Source organism: Topomyia yanbarensis, chromosome 1, assembly GCF_030247195.1.
Source record: "Topomyia yanbarensis strain Yona2022 chromosome 1, ASM3024719v1, whole genome shotgun sequence".
Taxonomy (NCBI): domain Eukaryota; kingdom Metazoa; phylum Arthropoda; class Insecta; order Diptera; family Culicidae; genus Topomyia; species Topomyia yanbarensis.
The window spans coordinates 147,567,215-147,588,525 of record NC_080670.1 but is presented as its reverse complement, the minus strand read 5'-3'; the positions used below and the strand labels follow the sequence as shown (position 1 = coordinate 147,588,525).

General features: G+C 40.6%; 2 protein-coding genes across 3 annotated transcripts; one reads left to right on the top strand and one right to left on the bottom strand.

Moving 5' to 3' along the window:
• Positions 1-13,489: 13,489 nt before the first annotated feature.
• Positions 13,490-14,301, top strand: LOC131676003 (uncharacterized). The gene is made up of 2 exons (XM_058955128.1): positions 13,490-13,592; positions 13,651-14,301. Exon 2 carries the CDS (start codon positions 13,681-13,683, stop codon positions 14,299-14,301), a length of 621 nt encoding a protein of 206 aa, XP_058811111.1. The 5' UTR covers positions 13,490-13,592; positions 13,651-13,680.
• A 72-nt stretch (positions 14,302-14,373) lies between these two features.
• LOC131676894 (MICOS complex subunit MIC19) lies at positions 14,374-15,288 on the bottom strand. 2 transcript variants are annotated; one of them, XM_058956296.1, is made up of 3 exons: positions 15,074-15,288; positions 14,703-14,908; positions 14,374-14,636 (listed from the first exon to the last, which is right to left on the bottom strand). In XM_058956296.1, exons 1-3 carry the CDS (start codon positions 15,192-15,194, stop codon positions 14,418-14,420), a joined length of 546 nt encoding a protein of 181 aa, XP_058812279.1. In that variant the 5' UTR covers positions 15,195-15,288; the 3' UTR covers positions 14,374-14,417. The 2 variants fall into 2 exon arrangements, with proteins under 2 accessions (XP_058812279.1, XP_058812270.1); XM_058956287.1 differs by having other exon boundaries at positions 14,703-14,947; positions 15,074-15,285.
• Between the last annotated feature and the right edge of the window lie 6,023 nt (positions 15,289-21,311).

Sequence of the window (21,311 nt, the reverse complement as noted above, 5' to 3'; positions counted from 1 at the left end):
GCCCCCGCTCCGTGGTCAGTTTTCGAAAATGTATCGACAAAGTTTCCTAGAACCACCAATAATGTGGAAGACTAGCACAATAAATGGAACGGTTTGTTAGGCCGTGGAAATTCTATGGTGTGTTGAAGCAGTTGCAGCTTGAAGAGAAAAACCCTAGTACGTATGTTTTACGTACACTACAAGCGGTGCCAACAGCTAAAAAGTCTAAAAAGAACTCACGAAAGGACTTAAAACTGGAAACCCTAGTTAAATCATACAAACCAGGTGATTGGATTAACTATTTGACTGGTATAGCTTTAGTGTTAATTTCTTCATATCATCAAATGTAATAAAATTTGTATTTCATCTTAATAAATTAAATTTTTTCAATTGACATTTCGATGTTTTTCGGGTATATGGAATTCGGGCGAATGGCATTCGGGTTTATGTTGCATTCGGGCGAATGTCTTTCGGGTGTTCGTGGCATTCGGATGAATGACATTCGGGTTTATGTGACATTCGGGCAAATGTCCTTCGGGTAAATGGCTTCCGGGCGAATGTCATTCGGACGAACGTGACAGAATCGGCTAAATCGGCTTGTGTTGGCACAATCGGCCGACTATGCCACCAATTAATCGGTCGATTATTGATTAACCGACGTTTATGGGAGTTTAACATGGGAGTCTGACGACGCGACAACCGAATAAATATGTCCGATGAAATCTGTTGAAATCGGTCTATTTCAACCTACTAAATCGGTCGATTACTTGGTAGTTTAAAACTGGAACCAGATTTACACAGATTAAATCTGGTGATTAATATGCCGACGAATGTTGTTTTTGTTTACCGACGAAACCCAACTTAGTCGGTTAACTAATCGGTCGACCTCGAAGCACCCGATTTAGTCGGTCGACTGGGAAATTTCACAACTGTCAAATTTCCTATGGGGGAGATTATAACTACTAGAGAGAGCAAAGCGCTACTGTCTCCATGTATTCACGGACCGAAACATGGGGTCTCGCTCTAGCATGTTGTATCCCATTACTTTGACATGTGTACTCGGGGTAAAATGTGTCAAAATAATGGGCCTAGCATATGTGAGAGCGAGATGATAAATTTTCAGTGTTAGCAGCGACAAGCGACCTCTAGTAGTTATAATCTCTTTTGTTGAAGTATCTCAACCATGAATTGATCCACTGGGTTCCATGTCGTAAGAGGCGACTTAAAACAAGAGTCCTCAAGTCAAGGTGTTTCTCCGTGCCGAAGACTGAAGGGGCTGGCAGAACTAAAATATGCTAGTTGCGCACGGAGTGTCGTGGGTCTTAACCTTACTGTGTTAAGCGAACCTCTGGCAAGGTGGACGTTTATTTCCAAGCAAATTGTGGGATTCAAATGGTCATGTCCCTAATACCCATTTCGGTGTTTGTTATAGGCGATTATAGGCCAATGTGTTTGGTACCTTCTAGCTGCTGTATAATAAGTACTGATGATGAAATGATGTAGTGCTGTGATCGAGTATGGTTAGAGGGGTTAGAGTAGCACAAATGATTCTTCAGCATATACGTACAGCAACTACGAATCTATCCCGCCTGTTGCAGGAAGGAAACGCTTTTATAGCTTTGGCTCAAGAACGCTATTTTCTATATTGGTAAGCTATTAAACCTTGTCTTCGTAGCTTTCAACAAAAATGGCATGACTGGTTTATTAAGTTTGAAACAAAATATATTGATTTTTTAAGAGCTTTATTTGCCATCTAATCACTTCGACACTCTGACTTATTCTGAATCATCAAACAAAAAGGCTACGTTGAGAACACTGTTCTAAATTTTTTCATCAGGCTGTTCGCAATGCTATGATGTAAATTTGTTTCAAAATGACAAGCCGTCGGATAATTCGAATCTGTCAAAATACATCTAGAACACGGTGCTTCCAATGCTATGTTTTATTTGATTTTGTTATTGTTTGTCACTTATGTAACACATACGTTTTGCCTTTCTCAATAGAAAGGTATTGCAATTGCTCTGAAAACCGACTTTTTAACGGAGGCCCGGAGGGCCGAGTGACATATACCATTCGATTCAGTTCGTCGAGTTCGGCAAATGTCTGTGTGTGTATGTATGTGTGTATGTATGTATGTATGTATGTGTTTTTCTCAGAGATGGCTGAACCGATTTTGACAAACTTAGTCTCAAATGAAAGGTGCAACGTTCCCATAGGCTGCTATTGAATTTCTAATGGATCCGACTTCCGGTTCCGGAATTACAGGGTGATAAGTACGAACACGCAGAAAATGTCGATTTTAATAAATTCTGCAATGAATGTATAAAGGTGAAAAATTTTCCAAAATATGACCACAACTGCTTCGATTTGTAGTATTAGGTCACTAACATCCATTCAAAGTCTATTTGGCCACATTGGCCACCATCCTCGGTTCCGGAAACCCCGGCGGAAGTATCTAAATTCAGAATAACAGTCACATCGGTTTCTCGGAGATGGCTAGACCGATTCGACTAAACTTGGCCTCAAATGAAAGGTATTGCGTCCCCGTAAATGGCTATTTAATTTCATCCCGATCCGACTTCCGGTTCCGGAGTTACAGGTTGTGGCGTGCGATCACATAGCAAATTGTGATTCAAACCGATACTCCGATGAAAGCAAAAAAGGTAAAAATTTCACTAAAATGTCTCTCAAACAACTTAAATTTGCTGTTCTAGGTCACCGACGGCCAACCAAACTTTCGTTACTACATTAACCACCATAGACGGTTCCGGAAGTGCCCGGGAAAAGCGGCCATCTTTCAAAATTTACGAACTCACATCAGTTTCCCGGAAATGGTTGGGCCAATTTTCACAAACTTAGTCCCAAATGATAGCTATAATATCCCCATAGATGTCTATAAAATTTCGTACGGATCGCTTATATGGTTCCGGAAATATAGACTAAACCGTCCGGTCACATATGAAATTCCCATATAAGCCGGAACTCAAATTTTTTTTCAAAGGGGGGACCTCATGAAATTTCAGAAATCGAATTCGTATTTTTGATGCCAAACATATTTAAAATGCATGAAACGTCGAGATTTTATGTTATCTCGAAAAAAAATTTTTTTATAAAGATCGACTTTTTGGGACTTTGCCGATTTCGCACCTTTTTGCCTTTCTCAATGGAAAGGTATTGCAATTGCTTTGAAAACCGACTTTTTAACGGAGGCCCGGAGGGCCGAGTGACATATACCATTCGATTCAGTTCGTCGAGTTCGGCAAATGTCTGTGTGTGTGTATGTATGTGTGTATGTATGTATGTGTGTGTGTATGTGTGTGTGTATGTGACCAAAAATGTCACTCATTTTTCTCAGAGATGGCTGAACCGATTTTGACAAACTTAGTCTCAAATGAAAGGTGCAACGTTCCCATAGGCTGCTATTGAATTTCTAATGGATCCGACTTCCGGTTCCGGAATTACAGGGCGATAAGTACGAACACGCAGAAAATGTCGATTTTAATAAATTCTGCAATGAATGTATAAAGGTGAAATTTTTTCCAAAATATGACCACAACTGCTTCGATTTGTAGTATTAGGTCACTAACATCCATTCAAAGTCTATTTGGCCGCATTGGCCACCATCCTCGGTTCCGGAAGCCCCGGCGGAAGTATCTAAATTCAGAATAACAGTCACATCGGTTTCTCGGAGATGGCTAGACCGATTCGACTAAACTTGGCCTCAAATGAAAGGTATTGCGTCCCCGTAAATGGCTATTTAATTTCATCCCGATCCGACTTCCGGTTCCGGAGTTACAGGTTGTGGCGTGCGATCACATAGCAAATTGTGATTCAAACCGATACTCCGATGAAAGCAAAAAAAAGGTAAAAATTTCGCTAAAATGTCTCTCAAACAACTTAAATTTGCTGTTCTAGGTCACCGACGGCCAACCAAACTTTCGTTGACTACATTAACCACCATAGACGGTTCCGGAAGTGCCCGGGAAAAGCGGCCATCTTTCAAAATTTACGAACTCACATCAGTTTCCCGGAAATGGTTGGGCCAATTTTCACAAACTTAGTCCCAAATGATAGCTATAATATCCCCATAGATGTCTATAAAATTTCGTACGGATCGCTTATATGGTTCCGGAAATATAGACTAAACCGTCCGGTCACATATGAAATTCCCATATAAGCCGGAACTCAAATTTTTTTTTCAAAGGGGGGAAAAAACATGACATGAAATTTCAGAAATCGAATCCGTATTTTTGATGCCAAACATCTTTAAAATGCATGAAACGTCGAGATTTTATGTTATCTCGAAAAAAATTTTTTTTATAAAAATCGACTTTTTGAGACTTTGCCGATTTTGCACCTTTTTGCCTTTCTCATACAAAGAAAGGCTATGCAATCACTGTAAAAATCGACTTTTTAACCGAGGCCCGGAGGGCCGAGTGTCATACACCATTCGATTCAGTTCGTCGAGATCGGTAAATGTCTGTGTGTATGTATGTGTGTGTGTCATTTAAACTCACACAATTGTCTCAGAGATGGCTGAACCGATTTTCGCAAACTTAGTTTCATCTGAAAGGTATAATGCTCCCATAAGCTGCTATTGAATTTTTAGTCGATCCGACTTCCGGTTCCGGAGTTACGGGTTGAAGAGTGCGGTCACACAGCAAATTCCCATATAAACTGGTACCACCATGATGTTAAAATGTTGTAAAACATATTAAAATTGATGTAACATTACTCTAGTTTGCGGGTCTGGATCACTAATGATCAATTAAAGCAGCTTTGACCACATTGGCCACCTATGACGGTTCATAACGCCCCCGGGGAACCCGCCAAGTTCCTAAGCTAATATCACACCCATTCCCCAACGAATTCTCTACCGATTTTTACAAACTTGATTTCAAATGAAAGATACAGTAATACCATTGACTGCAGCTGAATTTCATTCGGTTCTGACTCTTGCTTCCGGAACAGGGGTGTTAGTAAGGATAAACTGGAATTTCCCATATAAATCGGTACAATCGTAATACCTCAGAGGCTAAAAACTATTGAAATGGTCACCAAATTACTTCTAATCGCAGATATAGATCACTGATTGCCAATCAAACATTCTTTGAATATATTGTCCACTATCGACGATTCCGGAAGTCCGGAATTCCGAGCATATTCCACAATTAAAGTCACATCGGTTCTTCGGTGATGAGTGAACCGATTTTCTCAAACCAAGTCTCAAATGGAAGGAAAAATATTCAGTTGAGTATTGCGTCGCCTCACCTCCCCCCCCCCCCCCCCCGCCTTGCCCTTACACCACCCTCCTTCATCACTCCCCTCCCCTTGGACCACCCTCACGCCCACATTTCCTTCATCCACCCCGTATACCGAAATAAGATGAAGGATTTCTGACGCATCCTGATCCTCCACTACCACTCTACTAACCCCCCATTCCCTCCACTTTCAAACCCATTCCACCAACATTTCAAAATATAATCACATGAAGATAACATTATTTTTTTTATTCATTTCGTTTATTTGATAGGCACAAATGCGTTAGCTTGGCGGTGCCAAATGCTTATGTTTTTACATTTTGGATATCTTAAAACTAGGAGGTTACAATGTTGAAATATTTTTTTTACAAAGGAAAAAAAAAGTTTACAGCTATCTTAAGACTAGAAATAAGATTCAATATACAAGAGAGGGCCAAAAGTTTTTTTTATGAAAAAATTTAAAACAAGGGATTCACTTTGATATACAAGAGGGGGAGTAATAATATTTTACGAAATATTTTACGGTTATCTTAAAACTAACAATATAGTTTAGTACACAAAAGGGGGAACAAATATTTTTTGAGAAACTTCACAGAAATCTTAAAACTAGGGATTCAATTCTATTTACAAGATGGAGGACAAGAGTTTCAATAAAGAGTAAAAATTATAGCTATCTTAAAACTAGGAATACAGAATACTAATTTGATTTTTTTAACGAAAACTTATGCTTGGTCAAGATATTCAGAGGGTGGCTTATTTCCACATCAGTGTAGCAGCAGTTGTATCAAGAACAGGGGAGAGAAGGCGTATGGTGACAGGGAAAGAAGAGCAAAACTTGCAACTTTCGCTCAAACGGGAGGGGGGGGGATCAGCGAAACAAATTTGCGCCTCAGTCTAGTAAGTCGTCGAGTACCGGATTGGCGGATGGTATTCTTCGGACCCGCGGGGAATCCTTCAAAAGTCATCGGACCTCGAGTCGCTCTCGCTTCAGTTTCCTTCTATGCAGGCGTAGTGGTAAGGGCGACGGCGGTTACATAGTGGCACTCTGGAGCTGATCGGTTCCACAAGGCAGGAGGAAACTCTAAAAACGAGAAATAAAAAGAGAGGGGCTAAATTGGGATATTTGTCGATTTTATGAAAGTATAAATAAGGGACATATAGGGGAAATCACGAGTTGCCAGCATATCTCGGACTGGTACATTGGGTGGTCTACCTTGGGCCCGAAGGGAATCCTTTAACTGAAACCTGGCGTCACAATACCCGGCGCATACCCAGACAACGTGCTCGATGTCGTGATAGCCCTCGTCACAAGCGCACAGACTACTTTCCGCAAGCCCAATACGCCGCAAATGCGCATTCATGGTGTAGTGATTGGACATAAGTCAGGACATTACACGAATAAAATCCCGACCCACATCCATCCCCCTGAACCAAGGCTTCGTTGATACCTTTGGGATAATCGAATGTAGCCATCGTCCAAGTTCCCCATTGCTCCACGAGGTTTGCCAACTTTTGAGCCTCCTCTGACGACAAATACAAAAAAATTTATTGAAGCAGATTGGTCTTTCGTATATGTCACCATTTAATGCGCCCACCTTTGCTAATGAGTCGGCCTTTTCATTGCCCGGGATAGAACAATGAGAGGGGACCCAAACAAAGGTAATCTGATAAGATTTTTCAGATAACGTAGGACAAGGACTCCTGTATCTTCCCCAGAAAATACGGGAGTTGCTTTTTAGGCTTCACCGCACGAAGAGCCTCGATAGAGCTGATGCTGTCCGAAACGATGAAGTAGTGATCTGTGGGCAGAGTGTCGATGATCCCAAGGGTGTACTGAATTGCAGCTAACTCTGCGACGTAAACTGAAGCAGGATCATTGAGCTTGAATGAAGCGGTGATAGTATTACTGAAGATACCGAAGCCAGTGGACCCATCGAGATTTGATCCGTCAGTGTAAAACATTTTGTCGCAGTCGACTTCTCGGAATTTATTATAAAATAGAATCAGAAGTATCTAGGAAACGGACACGGTTGGGATTGTACGAAGAAGGATTGATACTCTGTGCCATGTAGTCAAAGTACAAGGACATAAAACGGGTTTGAGCTCGACGAGCCTCTCGAAATTTTGAATTACCAACGGGTTCAGAATGTCGCATCGGATGAGCAATCGATATGAGAGTTCCCAAAATCGATTTTTTAGCGGAAGAACGCCCGCCAGCACTTCGAGACTCATCGTATGGGTCGAGTGCATGCAACCCAAGGCAATGCGCAAGCAACGATACTGGATTCTCTCCAGTTTGATGAAGTGTATGTTCGCAGCGGAGCGGAAACAGAAACACCCGTACTCCATCACCGACAATATCGTTGTTTGGTACAACCTGATCAGGTCTCCTGGGTGAGCACCCCACCATGTTCCAGTTATTGTTCGGAGAAAATTAATCCTTTGTTGGCATTTCTGTTTCAGATACCTAATGTGACATCCCCAGGTACCTTTAGAGTCGAACCAGACCCCGAGATATTTAAATGTGAAAACCTGGTTGATCGTTGCACCCATTAATAAAAGCTGGAGTTGCGCTGGCTCACGCTTCCTAGAAAAAACAACCAACTCAGTTTTCTCCGTGGAGAACTCAATACCCAGCTGAAGAGCCCAAGCAGACAAATTGTCCAAGGTATTTTGTAATAGTCCTTGCAAGTCGGCAGCTTTGGGCCCTGTAACAGAGACCACCCCATCGTCTGCAAGTTGCCTTAGCGTGCATGAATTGGCAAGACAATCGTCAATGTCATTCACGTAGAAATTGTAGAGCAGGGGGCTTAGACATGAGCCCTGGGGAAGACCCATGTAGCTAAATCGCGATGTTGTTAAATCGCCATGCGAAAAGTGCATGTGCTTTTCAGACAACAGGTTTAGCAAAAAGTTATTTAAAATTGGTGAAAGACCATGCTGGTGCAGCTTCTCTGACAGAATGTTGATAGAAACTGAGTCAAAAGCCCCCTTAATATCCAAGAAGACTGATGCCATCTGCTCTTTGTTAGCATAGGCCATTTGGATTTCTGTAGAAAGCAACGCAAGGCAATCGTTCGTTCCTTTGCCTTTGCGGAAGCCAAATTGTGTATCTGACAGTAAGCCATTTGCTTCAACCCAATTGTCGAGGCGAAACAAGATCATTTTCTCGAACAACTTCCGAATACAGGACAGCATTGCAATCGGCCGATACGAGTTGTGGTCGGAGGCTGGTTTTCCTGGTTTTTGGATGGCGATGACCTTCACTTGCCTCCAGTCATGAGGGACAATGTTACCCTCAAGAAACTTGTTAAATAAATTCAACAAGCGTCTTTTTGCAGTGTCAGGCAGATTCTTCAGCAAGTTGAATTTGATTCTGTCTAACCCTGGGGCGTTATTGCTGCACGATAAGAGAGCAAGTGAGAACTCCACCATCGAAAACGGTGTTTCGTTCGCGGTATCGTGAGGAGACGCGGCGCGGCACGTTTTCTGTACCGGGACAGAGTCCGGACAGATCTTCTTGGCGAAAGCGAATATCCAACGGTTTGAATATTCCACGTTCTCGTTGGTACTATTACGGTTACGCATACGTCGAGCCGTACCCCAAAGAGTGCTCATCGCTGTTTCTCTCGTTAACCCGTCGACGAACCGGCGCCAATAACTGCGTTTTTTGGCATTCATTAGACTCTTCATTCGCCTTTCTAACGACGCGTACTGTTGATAGCTAGCGGGTAACCCGTCTTCCCGGAAGGCCTTATATGCAGTGGACTTTTCCGCGTACAGCTCTGAGCACTCTTTATTCCACCACAGGGTGGGAGACCGTCCATGGGTATTCGCGCTGGGTACTGGTTTAGTCTGAGCTTGATTCGCACTGTCGAGAATCAAGCCAGCCAAAAACCTGTACTCTTCCTCCGGAGGAAGTTCTTGAGTGGATTCGATTTTAACGGATATCGCGGTCGCGTAACTCTTCCAATCAATGTTCCGTGTGAGGTCATATGAGACATTGATTGTTTCCGATGGTCTTGAACCGTTAGCAATTGAAATCACGATAGGCAAATGATCGCTACCGTGGGGATCAGGGATCACCTTCCACATGCAATCTAACTGTAGCGATGTCGAGCAAAGCGACAAATCCAACGCGCTTGCGCGTGCTGGTGGTGTAGGAATCCGCGTCATTTCTCCCGTGTTTAAGATGGTCATGTTGAAATTATCGCAAAGATCTTGGATTAATGTTGATCTATTATCATCATGAAGACAGCCCCATACCGTACCGTGCGAGTTAAAGTCTCCCAGAACTAGTCGCGGTGCCGGTAAGGATTCCGTGATATTACAAAGCGTTCGGTGCCCTACCGAGGCTCTAGGAGGAATGTAGATGGAGGCAATGCAAAGGTCTTTACCTTTGATTAAAACTTTCAATGCCTGGTGTCGAAGGGAGGTTAATTCGGTTGAAAGAATAGCACTTTTTGATCCCCAAAAGTACTCCTCCATAGGGGTTTTCTCGATCCAGACGAATTATATTAAAGTCGTGGAAGTTGAGATTTATATCGGAAGTTAACCAAGTTTCACATAATGCGAAAGCATCACATTTTAAACTATTTAGTAAAAATTTAAAGGAATCGATTTTCGGGAGGATACTTCTGCTGTTCCACTGTAGAACAGTGATCGAATCGGTGACCTCGTTCGATGACTTAGCCATCGAAGGATACGATCGCTGCAAGGAGGGGCCATTTAGTAGTCAACTGCTTCAAAAATGTTTGCACTATAGGGAGAAAACGTATCAGAAGGCTTTTAAGAGGATCAGTAACATTGAAAGCTGTGAAAATTAAGTCCACTATGTCAGAAAATTTCATTAGTCCGCTACTGGACTGAGTATCTGTTTGAAAAAAGGGGACACTTGGGGTTTTTGATGTCCCTGGAAGTGGTGGGTACTCCTTGTTAGAATTAATATTTCCAAGTCCTGGAGCAAATTGCTTCGGCTTTTGTGCATCACTTCCGTTGGATTTATTGGTTGTAGATGGCGCACTCTGAGTGGACGACACCTTGGCACCCTTACGAGGCAATGTAGGGGAGGCTGGATTTCTCCTCTTCCTGGATTCCCCTGGGTTAACCAAAGATGTTCCCTCTCGTGGGTCGTCAGATTCTTGCTCAACGTTAGCCAAACCAGCATAGGGATTTTCGGACAGGACAGATGGCGAAGCATTCTTTAGCATTTCTGCATAAGAACGCCTTGAGCGTTCCTTAAGGGAGCGCTTAATTTTATCCCCGCGCTGCTTGTACGCAGGACATGATTTAAGAGCATGTGAAGGGCCCCCGCAGCAAATACACTTTTCAGTTTCTTTGTCGCAAGAGTCATCCTCATGCTCTCCTTCGCATTTGCCGCATCGTTTCTTATTTCCACAATATGTGGCTGTGTGGCCCAACTGCTTGCAATTGCTGCAGTTCATGACCCGCGGTACGAACAGGCGAACTGGTAGGCGAACCTTGTCAAGGAGGATGTAGTTGGGAAGAGAGGACCCGGCGAATGTCTCCCGAATCGAGCCTGATAGAGAGTAGGTAGTCTTACCTCCCTCGGTGTTTGCGGTATACAATTGTTTGCATTCCAAGATCTTAATCTGTTCAAGTGAGGGGTCCTTAAAGCAGCCAACCCCGTGCTCCAACAGTTCTTCACATTTCAGGCCCGGTTCGGACACTACCCCATCGATTTCACAGGCCACACAAGGCACGTACGCTTTAAATTCCCGCGTAAAGCGCTCACAGCAAGCAATCGCGTTTGCCTGGCCGAGATCATTCACTAGAACACGTATCTTGTTTGCCCGAACACGTGTTATCTGAGTTACGGCCGGGTAATTAGCAGTCAGATCTCGAGAAAGTTTTAATATATTAACCGGTTTCTCTCCGGTCCGAAAATATACCACCCATGGCCCAGAGGAACCTTCTGGGTACTGCTTTATACGGAGAGCAATGCGAGTATTAGGGGGATCAGGGACTTCCATGATTACATCAGATGGTATTTCGCCCTCGGCCATTTAAGCACGAGGGCAGAGCGTTATATAAACGGGAATGTGTCTTATTATTTGATTACAAGGTAGAGTAAAAGTAGGGAAAAGGAAAGAAAGCAAACGAGGAAAAAAAATAAAGCAAAACTTATCTGCAAACAACGTCGATTGTTCCGCACCAGCGAAAACAATGTACTGGATTTACTGCCGGCACCAGCAGAATGGCAGCTAACGAACGAACAAAGGATGACCTTCAATCACTGAAATTCACACACCGAACACCACTGTGAAATATAACGATCCGTTCCGTTCAAAGGTTGGGAGACGTATGAGAAGATAACATTGAACTCATGCTAATTAAGCTAATTAAATATTACTCTTTTGCCTTTCTCATATAGAAAGGTTATGCAATTGCTCCAAAAAACCGATTTTCCAACCGAGGCCCGGAGGGCCGAGTCTCATGTAACATTCGACTTAGTTCGCCGAGATCGCAAAATATCTGTGTGTATGTATGGGTGTGTATGTGCGGATTTGTTAACAAAATGTTCACATCGGTTTCTCGGAGATGGCTGAACCGATTTTTACAAACTAAGATTCAAATGAAAGGTATAATATTCCCATAGGTTGCTATTGAATTTCATTTTCAACTGACATCTTGTTCCGGATTACGAGTTGAAGAGTATGGTTACAAAACAAAATTTGTTGATTTGTCCACATCAGTTTCTCGGAATTTTCTGAACCGATTTTGACAAACTTGATTTTAAATGAAAGGTCCATCAGCTGCTGTTGAATTTTGTGTAGATCCGAGTTCTGGTTCCTGAATTACAGGGTGATACGTACGATCACGCAGCAAATCCCGGTTCTAACGTATTCTGCGATGAATGTAAAAAGGTGATTTTTTTCCAACAACTGTTGAATTTGTAGATCTAGGTCACCAACAGTCATTCAAAGTCTGTTTGGCCACACTGACCACCATCGACGGATCCGGAAGCATCCAAATTCAGAATAATGGTTATATTGGTTTCTCGAAAATGGCTAGACCGATTTGATCAACTTAGTCTCAAATGAAATTTGTGGCGTCCCCAGAAACTGATATTAAATTCCATCTCCATCCGACTTCCAGCTCCGGAGTTACGGGTTGTGGAGTGCGATCACATAGAAAACTCCGATTCAAACCGGTACCGCGATGAATGCAAAAAGGTGCTCTTATATATACTTACCAAGTGTAATAAGAATGAAAGACATTTCCATAATGTTATATTGTACGAACCAGCTATTAAATCATAGTTTGGAGAAATGAGAAAGGCACAATTGCACCTCTAGGTGGATTAAAACAGGTTTTTTTTCTGCTGTCAGTCGTCACACATGCTAATGAAAAAAATATAGAACAGTGTTTTATTCGTGTTTTAAATTATGGAAAATTTAAAACAAAATAGTCGAGCTGTTTTAAATCTGATCCAAAAAAGTGCTCGAAAAATAAAACTGCATCTCAGCATTGCGATCGATCTATTTTAGTAGATGATGTAAAATAGAACAACATAACAATCTGTGTAAATATTTCAGATGATCTGGAAATTATTGATGATCTAGAAATCTGAAATTCGCGCATGGTGTTCGCTAGACATGCTGCATTTTTTATGTAACCGTGGTCGTTTCTTTTTTTCTTATGAACGGTGTAAAATGCAGCGACTTCTTATAAACTCAGAGTAAGAACACAGACTAACAGACATAACACTATGAGTAAATTCCTTAAAAAATTTCGATCCGACACTTTTACTATAACACTAGCTGCACCTGTGATACACGGTCCCAAGCATTCATTTGCGCAAGGGTTATCCCTCCGGCTTGGGAACAATTTTTCACTAGTGGTCTATCCCCCGCATCCTTGCGCATATATCAGAGGCGTCATAATCTCAAATGCGGCCACAGTCCCAACCAAGGAGCTTTTATTCTCAGGTGATACGATCCTCGAAATCGCCGATCAGCCATGTTGGTTCTAGAAACGACAGCTAACAACATTGTTTACTACATCCCTATGCATGTTTGTTTGGATTTCAGTATGTAAACAAAGTTGTTCGCTGTCATTATTCTTCCCCGCAGTTTCCTGCACGCTTACCTCACTTCTCACTGCCAAAGACGAATCACCTTAGAACTCTAAGCACCTTGGTCCCAACTAAAATATATTTAAATTGACCGTTAAAGCGAGCGAAGAATTGCTTTCGAGTGTTATGTCTGTTAGTCTGTGGTAAGAAAGGAATACTGAAACACACCTAAAATATTATAAATTTATATTTTTTTCTGTGCTTTAATAAAATACAAATATGTCGTATTTTCTTCAACCAACGGTGTTGATCATGTAAGGACCGATATGCAAATGCTTGAAAGTAAGGCAAATCATAGCAATCTAATTTTAGTAACTTTCAAAAATTACGGTAACACTAAAAATGGCACTTTGCGCCAGAAAAACTGCTCTACTCAAAGTACTGACTCCGGTTCTTCGTGGTAGACTGAACAGTCTACCCTTTTCATCGTCTGGAAGCGGAAACAGCGATGACAATGACAGTAAAAAATCGCAAAATAAACTCAATAATCTGCACAGCTACGAAACGGTTGATGATACGGATTCGCTCGTAAAAACCACAATTATCAAGCGTAATTCGATCTTGCAACAGCCAAAAACACCTGAAGAAATTCTCGAGGAAGCCGCACAAACTATCGCAAATCGTGCACCAGAAGAGGAAACAAAGGACAATTCTGATTGGACAAGGTATTCAGATACTCACAATAACGAATGTTTAACCGACCATAAAAGAAACGTTTACTGGGGTCATGATGGAAAGAAAAGTATAGTCGGGTACGACATTTTGCAAGAATTAGAGGAAAGATTAGAAGAAATACTCTCCAATGACAAAGATGCGCCGAAATCAGCTGAACAAGATAAGAAATCCGAGAAGGAAGAAAATGATATGAAAAACCTGGGAAAAATGAGTGCCACTTTAGAAGGTCTAAATCGCCTGTTAAGTTTCTATCTATTCCGTTCCTCTTTATTCCATAAACATTGGTAAACGAAAAACTAAGGCGAAGTTCAGAAAATTCTCGTTTTTACCTACCATGTTCACAAAATAAACAAGTATAAATTACCGTCCTAGCATTCTTTTATTCCTGTTTTGAAACCTTTCCATTATTTATCCGTTTTGTTTAAATCGGACGCCTTCTCATGCAAAAGCTGGATACGATTAAGGTTTACACAATCGGTAAAAGCTTTTACGCTTGCCGAACAGTTCAGGGTCTCATACGGATTTTTTTGGTAGCACTCAATAACTTTAGCCTTATGGTCCTGGCACGGTGGCAATTGGTGACTAACCGCAGTACTTTCGAAACGTTTTTTCACGTCTATTATCTAAAACCGAAAACAAGCAAAGATTGGATAAAATACGAAATCAAGATAAAAAGAAATGATATTTACCGCATCATTATACTCTTTTTCTAATATTTGGTTAGTTTTTTGTAGATTGGCCTCGAGATTTTGTAGTCGTTTCGCCCAGTAAATATCGTTTGCCCTCAATTCTTGTTCCTTCTCCCGGCGTATCTGTAGGGATGTCAGTGAAGGTTCGCCATAGCCGGCTGAAGGATGTGGCAAAGGGTTTGGATAGGAGCTTGGAACGTTGCCATCTACAAATTGGGGATCACTTTGTGATTGCTGCCGAGTACCTTATGAAACAAGCAGCATTTGATTCAACTATTTACTAATTTTGTTTTTCTTATTGCATAACTGAGATTAATCGTTTACTCGCAGACATTTACTTACTCAAAATAGTTCAATACAAAGAAATTTACCTTCCTTCGGAGGCATTCCCGTTTTAAGGCGTTTTACCACATCATCCGAGATGTCGATTACACCAACCGATGAATCGTTGTCTACCGTGATGGTTCTTGGAGTGCTGGAGGAAGAACCCATCGTAAGCAGTAATTACACAATTTTTTAATTTCCAATTTTATCCCGTCACTGTCCCATCTGAACACCTGAAAAGGCACCCAAACTTAAAATTGACATAAATGATATTTTTGAGCAAAAATCGCGTGAAGTTAGCTCATTTCAAGACATAATTTTCATTGGGGCCAAAGTCGCATGCCAATGTACTCAAACGGAGAAAAATTAATTTGAATATTCGAAGATGCTTTTGACGTAGGACTACGTCTTTGTTTTCGATATGGGGGTGCACTCTGCAAATCCTACAAAAATGGTATGTAACGAAAAGTGGTCCAATTTTAAACGAATATAATTCAGCCATCTCACGATAAATTTTCAAATTTATTGCACAAATCGCCCCGAAATACTTCTAAGAATAGATTCCAACAGATAAACCCAAAGATTTTTGATATCATAGCATTAAAAAATTAAATAATATACAACCTTGTCAAAATATCGCGCATTAACACCCAGAAGATAGCGCTTCCCAAGCCCTGTACGACGGATTGGTGTACCTAGCGCGCAACGCTTCTATGAATGACGTCATCATCGACTATTTAAAGAACGGACTTGGCCAGACACGCTCAGTTCCCTGTTGAACGGCTGGCGAAGCAGATCACTGTGCTGTGTTTTTTACAGCCAGTGTAGCTGAGCTAGAAGTCCGTTACACTGGCTGTGGAGGGACGCTACCCTGTGTCGTCCAACAGGCGACCGCTCCAACTGCTTCCTAAATGCCGCTGTAATGTTGCCAGTAAATTTTTGGTTTAACTAGCACATGTATTTGCTATTTGCGCTTGAAATTAAGTAATGTAGTGGTAGTAATAAGCTTCTCATTTTGGTTTAAACGCGAGGACAGTTTTTAAAACAGGATTTGATTAATTAGTTTAGCTCATCTAAGCAATTTTATCAATTCTGTAATTTGAAAGGAATTTCACGGAACTTGATGAATTTGGCCCCACTTGCAACTGGTATAATCAACTTGCACAAAGTGTTGCATAACGCAGGGCTGTTTTTGGAACAAAATGTGTTACCATTCAGCCCTTCGCTATGCAAAATCACAATATTATGACAGATGGGCTAAGCGCGGCCGTTCCTTTCAATCGGGAAAGGCCGCGTGGAATTTTGGTGAAATGCGCTAATAGTGTCGTGGTAGTACTAGTTGTCTCTTTCGCTCTACCCATCATCATCAGCGTTGACTCATTTTGCATTGTACGCTTGGGTTCAATGTTTGGTAGGTATGTATGCGAATGTGTTGGTAGGTAGGAGAACTGGCGGTGAAATGAACACGTTAAGCAAAGTCATTATTTTCTAACTAATAAGTGAATGAGATATTACAATCACCTTATGTTTCTTGTTAGACATATTTTGTACATATCTGGTAAAAATACTTCGTCATAAACACATTTTTTCAAACATGATTCTTGATTTCTAAACATGTCCAAAAATGAGACATGTTTATAGCGAGTGGGTAAAATGAACATGTGGCGGTGGTAAAATGAACAGCTTCTGGTGACCTGCAAAATGTCCTGTATGTATGCAATGCGCAGCGTTGGAAAGCATTTTCCGATCAATACTAATATCCCAACAAATCATGAGCTTTGCATACACACAGCGCATTTTGCAGGCCAAAAAAAATTGTCACGGAAGAATTGAATTTTCATGACGTAATATTAACCAATTTACAATCCTGTGGCATCGAAACACATCTACAAACTTGGGGTTATCCATGGGTGTTTGAACTTTTAGGATCTGTTTGAGAGCAACTAGAAAGCTTGTTCTATATATGAGATGTGATTATATTGTCTAAAATTTGATTTTTCTTCACAGGTTCGGGTATTTTTTTCCCACACACTAAATACTAAGAAAATAAATATTTTATATTAAGTAGTATAGTCCTACGTCTACAGTTCGTGCAACCCCATAGGGCTGCCCCTTGTAGTTTTTTAAATCTTGACAAACCTAATGATTACCCAAACAGAAAGTAATATCGAAATTGATCGTAGAAATGTTGAATTTACAACAGTTTTATTTGTTAACAACAACTTTTCTTGTAACATCAATGTACTTATGATGCAGTCCTTCGTGCCTCCAAAATCTACAACGGGAAAACAATGTAAATCGATGTTTCTGATTTAAGAATGTATTGGAAAAGATCAATTTTTCATTGTTACATCCCTTAACGACCCGCCTTTTTCCATGTAAAAATCGAGTTTACAATGAAATTGGATGTAGAAACAGCAAATCTGATTATATTTCCATTGTAAATTTTACAGAATAACATTGTTTTTCGATGTAATGTAACAATACAAATTGCTTTAATACTGTTGTGCATTTCTATTCGGGTACGGCGTGTAAGCCAACTGTCATTTTAGGAGGAAATTCTGAACAAACCGTTAGTCGTTAATCACAGTTGTTATCTTTTCTAAAATCCACATCGTGACATATCAGCCATACGCCGCCAAGCCGTGCGCCGAATCACGCACCTATTCACTTTGCATTAGTGCAAGCGAAAAAAAGAATTGACATTTTTAAACATTTTTGTTTCGTTCGCACTCATGTGAGAAACATATAGCAACAAATCGACGAAATGCTAGTTTATCTCGGGATAGACAATAGTAGTAAACAAAAGCGAAAAGTTTACTCTCATTAACTGCAGTGAACTGTATTCCGTCAGTAAAGGTTTGTCCGGAATTTTCGCTCTACGAGAATTTTGACAGCATGATTTTGCGCCGTAATCATATGTTTGTCGTCAAAATCCTCTTTGAAGGGAAATTTCGGACAAACCGAATGGCCGAATACAGTTCACAGCACTTTATGAAAGAGAAAACTTTTCTCTATTGTTTACTCGCAACATCTCTCGACAAACATATGATTACGGCCTAAAAGCCAACTGTCAAAATCCACTTTGAATGGAAATTCCGGACAAACCGTTACTAGTCGAACACAGTTCACAACAGTTTATGAAAGAGAAAACTTTTCTCTTTCGTTTACTACCAACATTTGTGATTGGCGTGTAATTCCGGACAAACCGTTACTAGTCGAACACAGTTCACAACAGTTTATGAAAGAGAAAACTTTTCTCTTTCGTTTACTACCAACATTTGTGATTGGCGTGTAACGGTTTGTCCGGAATTTCCATTCAAAGTGGATTTTGACAGTTGGCTTTTAGGCCGTAATCATATGTTTGTCGAGATCTGTACTTGGAGAGTAACATTTCGACACAGATCTTTCAATAGGGCCAAAGTCGCAATGTACTCAAATGGAGAAAAATCAGTTTCAATATACGGCGATGCTTTTCTAAATGTAGTTTTTATTGTAGGTATAAATTACTTTACGACCATGTTTTTCCGGAAGCATCTTTGGTTAAACCTTATGACAATATATTAAAGAATTTAATTGCTATGTGCTTTTAGTGGGTAGAAACTAAAAAAATGCTTACGCCCAATTTGCATCCCAGTCGTGATTTCGCCCTTCAGCAACCACCATTTGCGGAAGGGCTAAACGGTGTACATAATTTTCAGAAGGGCGCGGTAAAAGGGCTAAACTGACTCTGTCTTGCTGGGTAGGGCTGGGTAAATGGGCGAGCTTGACAGTATACTTTTTAATAGGGCTCAGCAAATGGGCGCATAGAAACCCAATGTAAATGATAGGGCGCGTGCATCTTTTCTTCGAATTTCATGAAAATATCGAAATATTCGAATGTTTATATGCAACAACTATCGAGTAGACATGATCCTAGTAGATATTGCTTATCATTTATATAATAGAACCGCCGTTTAAAGAATAATTTTGTGAATAATAACCGTACGCGCGGTTCTGTCAAAAAATGTAAGTTTAGCCTTTATATTCCATATGAGAAGAAGGGCCTAAGTCGAAATCTCGAAGAAAATGCATGTTTCGCCGTTTTGTTTTCTTTAATTATAAATCGAACTAAAAACCATTTTAACTAATTTTCACCTCAATCTTGTAGTATTTTTGTCGCATAATGTCATAATAGCGAAAACGCAGTTTGTTTACATTTGCGATTTAAGCCCTAATGAAAGATCTATGTCGAATTTGGTTCAGAATTTCCGCTCAAAGCGAATTTCGAGAGTTGGCTTTTACGCCGTAATTATATATGTTTGTCGAGAAATGTCCCAGTAAAAAAAAGCGGAAGTACATATCAATAACATATTGACCTTTCTACTCTCGTTAAAAAAGAAACGGTGCCGAATTATTTCACGAGGAAAACAAAAAAATTGCACTGCAAAAACCGGTTGAGGTTAGGTATTTCGTGAGGCAAACAAACCAAACTCCTTTGATTTGACTTTGCATCTGTGGTTGTAAATGAGCTGTCAGAAATCTTAATTGACCTTTCTATTCCCGTTGAAAAAGAAAAGGCGCTGAATTATTTCGTGATGAAAACAAAATACTTTGCCGTGCAAAAATCGATTGAGGTTAGGTATTTCCTGATGAAAACAAACCAATTTCCTTTGACTTGAGTTTGTATCTGTTGTTGTAAATGAGCAGTCAGAAATCTTAATGGTCAGACGATTTAAACACATTGACGTTTGACTCAATTCGCCTGTGCTAATGCCGCTACAAATTGTTTGTTTTTTTATTTACGTGACTTTGAACTAAGAACAAATGCAATTTGCTGATGCGATTTAAAGTCAATTTCTATACTTAAGGCTAGTCTACAGTTCGGGAAATGGGTGACGGGATTTCACACGGGATTTGGTCAGGAAAAATTTCCCGTCGAGATCTCTCCAAACTATCAAACCAAAAACTCTGCTGTTTCTTAAAAGTACAAACAGTATCCAACTTGCAGCGAATTGAAAACCTAATGAAAATACTATTTTCCCCGTCGGAAACAATTTGTGTTGAATTGTTCCCGGTCGGATTTCTGTGTGGAGAGTTTTAAAATCCCGTGATGTTTCCCGAGTTTGGGTTTACACTTCAGGAAAAGTGTCATTTTTTATGTAGACTCATTTTCCTGTGGATTTGAAATCGCGAATTTCATTTACAATACACAGTGACCCAAATTCTATGACACGTATTCCGAACTGTAAACTAGCCTTACAAATTTTCTGGCGGCTGAAATGGCTTGGTTGTTTTTCGCGGTTCTCTAACATGGCGGTTCATGTTTGTCTTAAGCTTAAAATTGTTTTTTAAACAATTCGTGCGTTCTCGCTTGTATTTTGTTTGTCTAGTGCACTTCATTTAGCCAACGAATGTGAAAATTGTGGAATCGTTTGTAAGTATAATAGAACAAGATCCTTGACCTAAAGTTTTAACGAAGTGGGAAGCTTTAATGTGCCGTACCAATTTCACCATTGATTCTGACTCAGAAGATCCCTGACCTAAAGTTTTAACGAAGTGGGAAGCTTTAATGTGCCGTACCAATTTCACCATTGATTCTTCCTATACTGCCGCTCCACGCATAATTATCCCATGTATATAGGCGATCCCATAGCGCATGGGACAGTTATGCGTATAGCGGCAGCATAGTGCGGTGGTGATAGAGATGATCGGGTTTCAATTTTTTCGAACCCGAAAGCTTGAAAATTGAAAAACCCGAACCCGACCCGAATCCCAAATATTAACGTTTGAAAAACCCGAACCCGACCCGAGCCCGAACATTTTAAAATAGAAAAACCCGAACCCGACCCGAACCCGAAAATAAAAATTTTGTAAAACCCGGACCCGAACCCGATATTTTCAAAATTTTAAAACCCGACCCGAGCCAGAAAATTTATAATTCGAAAAACCCTATCTGAACCGGACTTGTTAATACGGATATTCAACCAAAGATCCCGAGAATTTTTTGAATTTAGGCATCCGAGCTGGATCCAAGGATCATCCAAAAGTATCATCCAAAGCTCATCCAAAATAGTTATAGAATCACTCGAACCTGAAGTAGCACCATATATATCTACTTATGACAAAACGAATTACTGGCAAAAGAAATTGGAATTTATATTTAGTATTATTAAGTCGCTTTTATAATGTTCTGAGAAACTTATAAATCGTCGATATCTTAATCAGAAAGTAGGATAAATCGGCTAACGGCTAACGCATGGGGAAACAAGAGGCATAATGATGAAAGATTCAAACAACCTTGCC

Coding starts and splice junctions, on each gene's coding strand:
- LOC131676003 (XM_058955128.1), top strand. CDS start 13,681: ATGGCACTTTGCGCCAGAAAAACTGCTCTACTCAAAGTACTGACTCCG.
- LOC131676894 (XM_058956287.1), bottom strand. CDS start 15,194: ATGGGTTCTTCCTCCAGCACTCCAAGAACCATCACGGTAGACAACGAT. Junction 14,948..15,073: donor GGGAATGCCTCCGAAGGAAG/GTAAATTTCTTT, acceptor TTGTTTCATAAG/GTACTCGGCAGCAATCACAA. Junction 14,637..14,702: donor AAAAAGAGTATAATGATGCG/GTAAATATCATT, acceptor TTTCGGTTTTAG/ATAATAGACGTGAAAAAACG.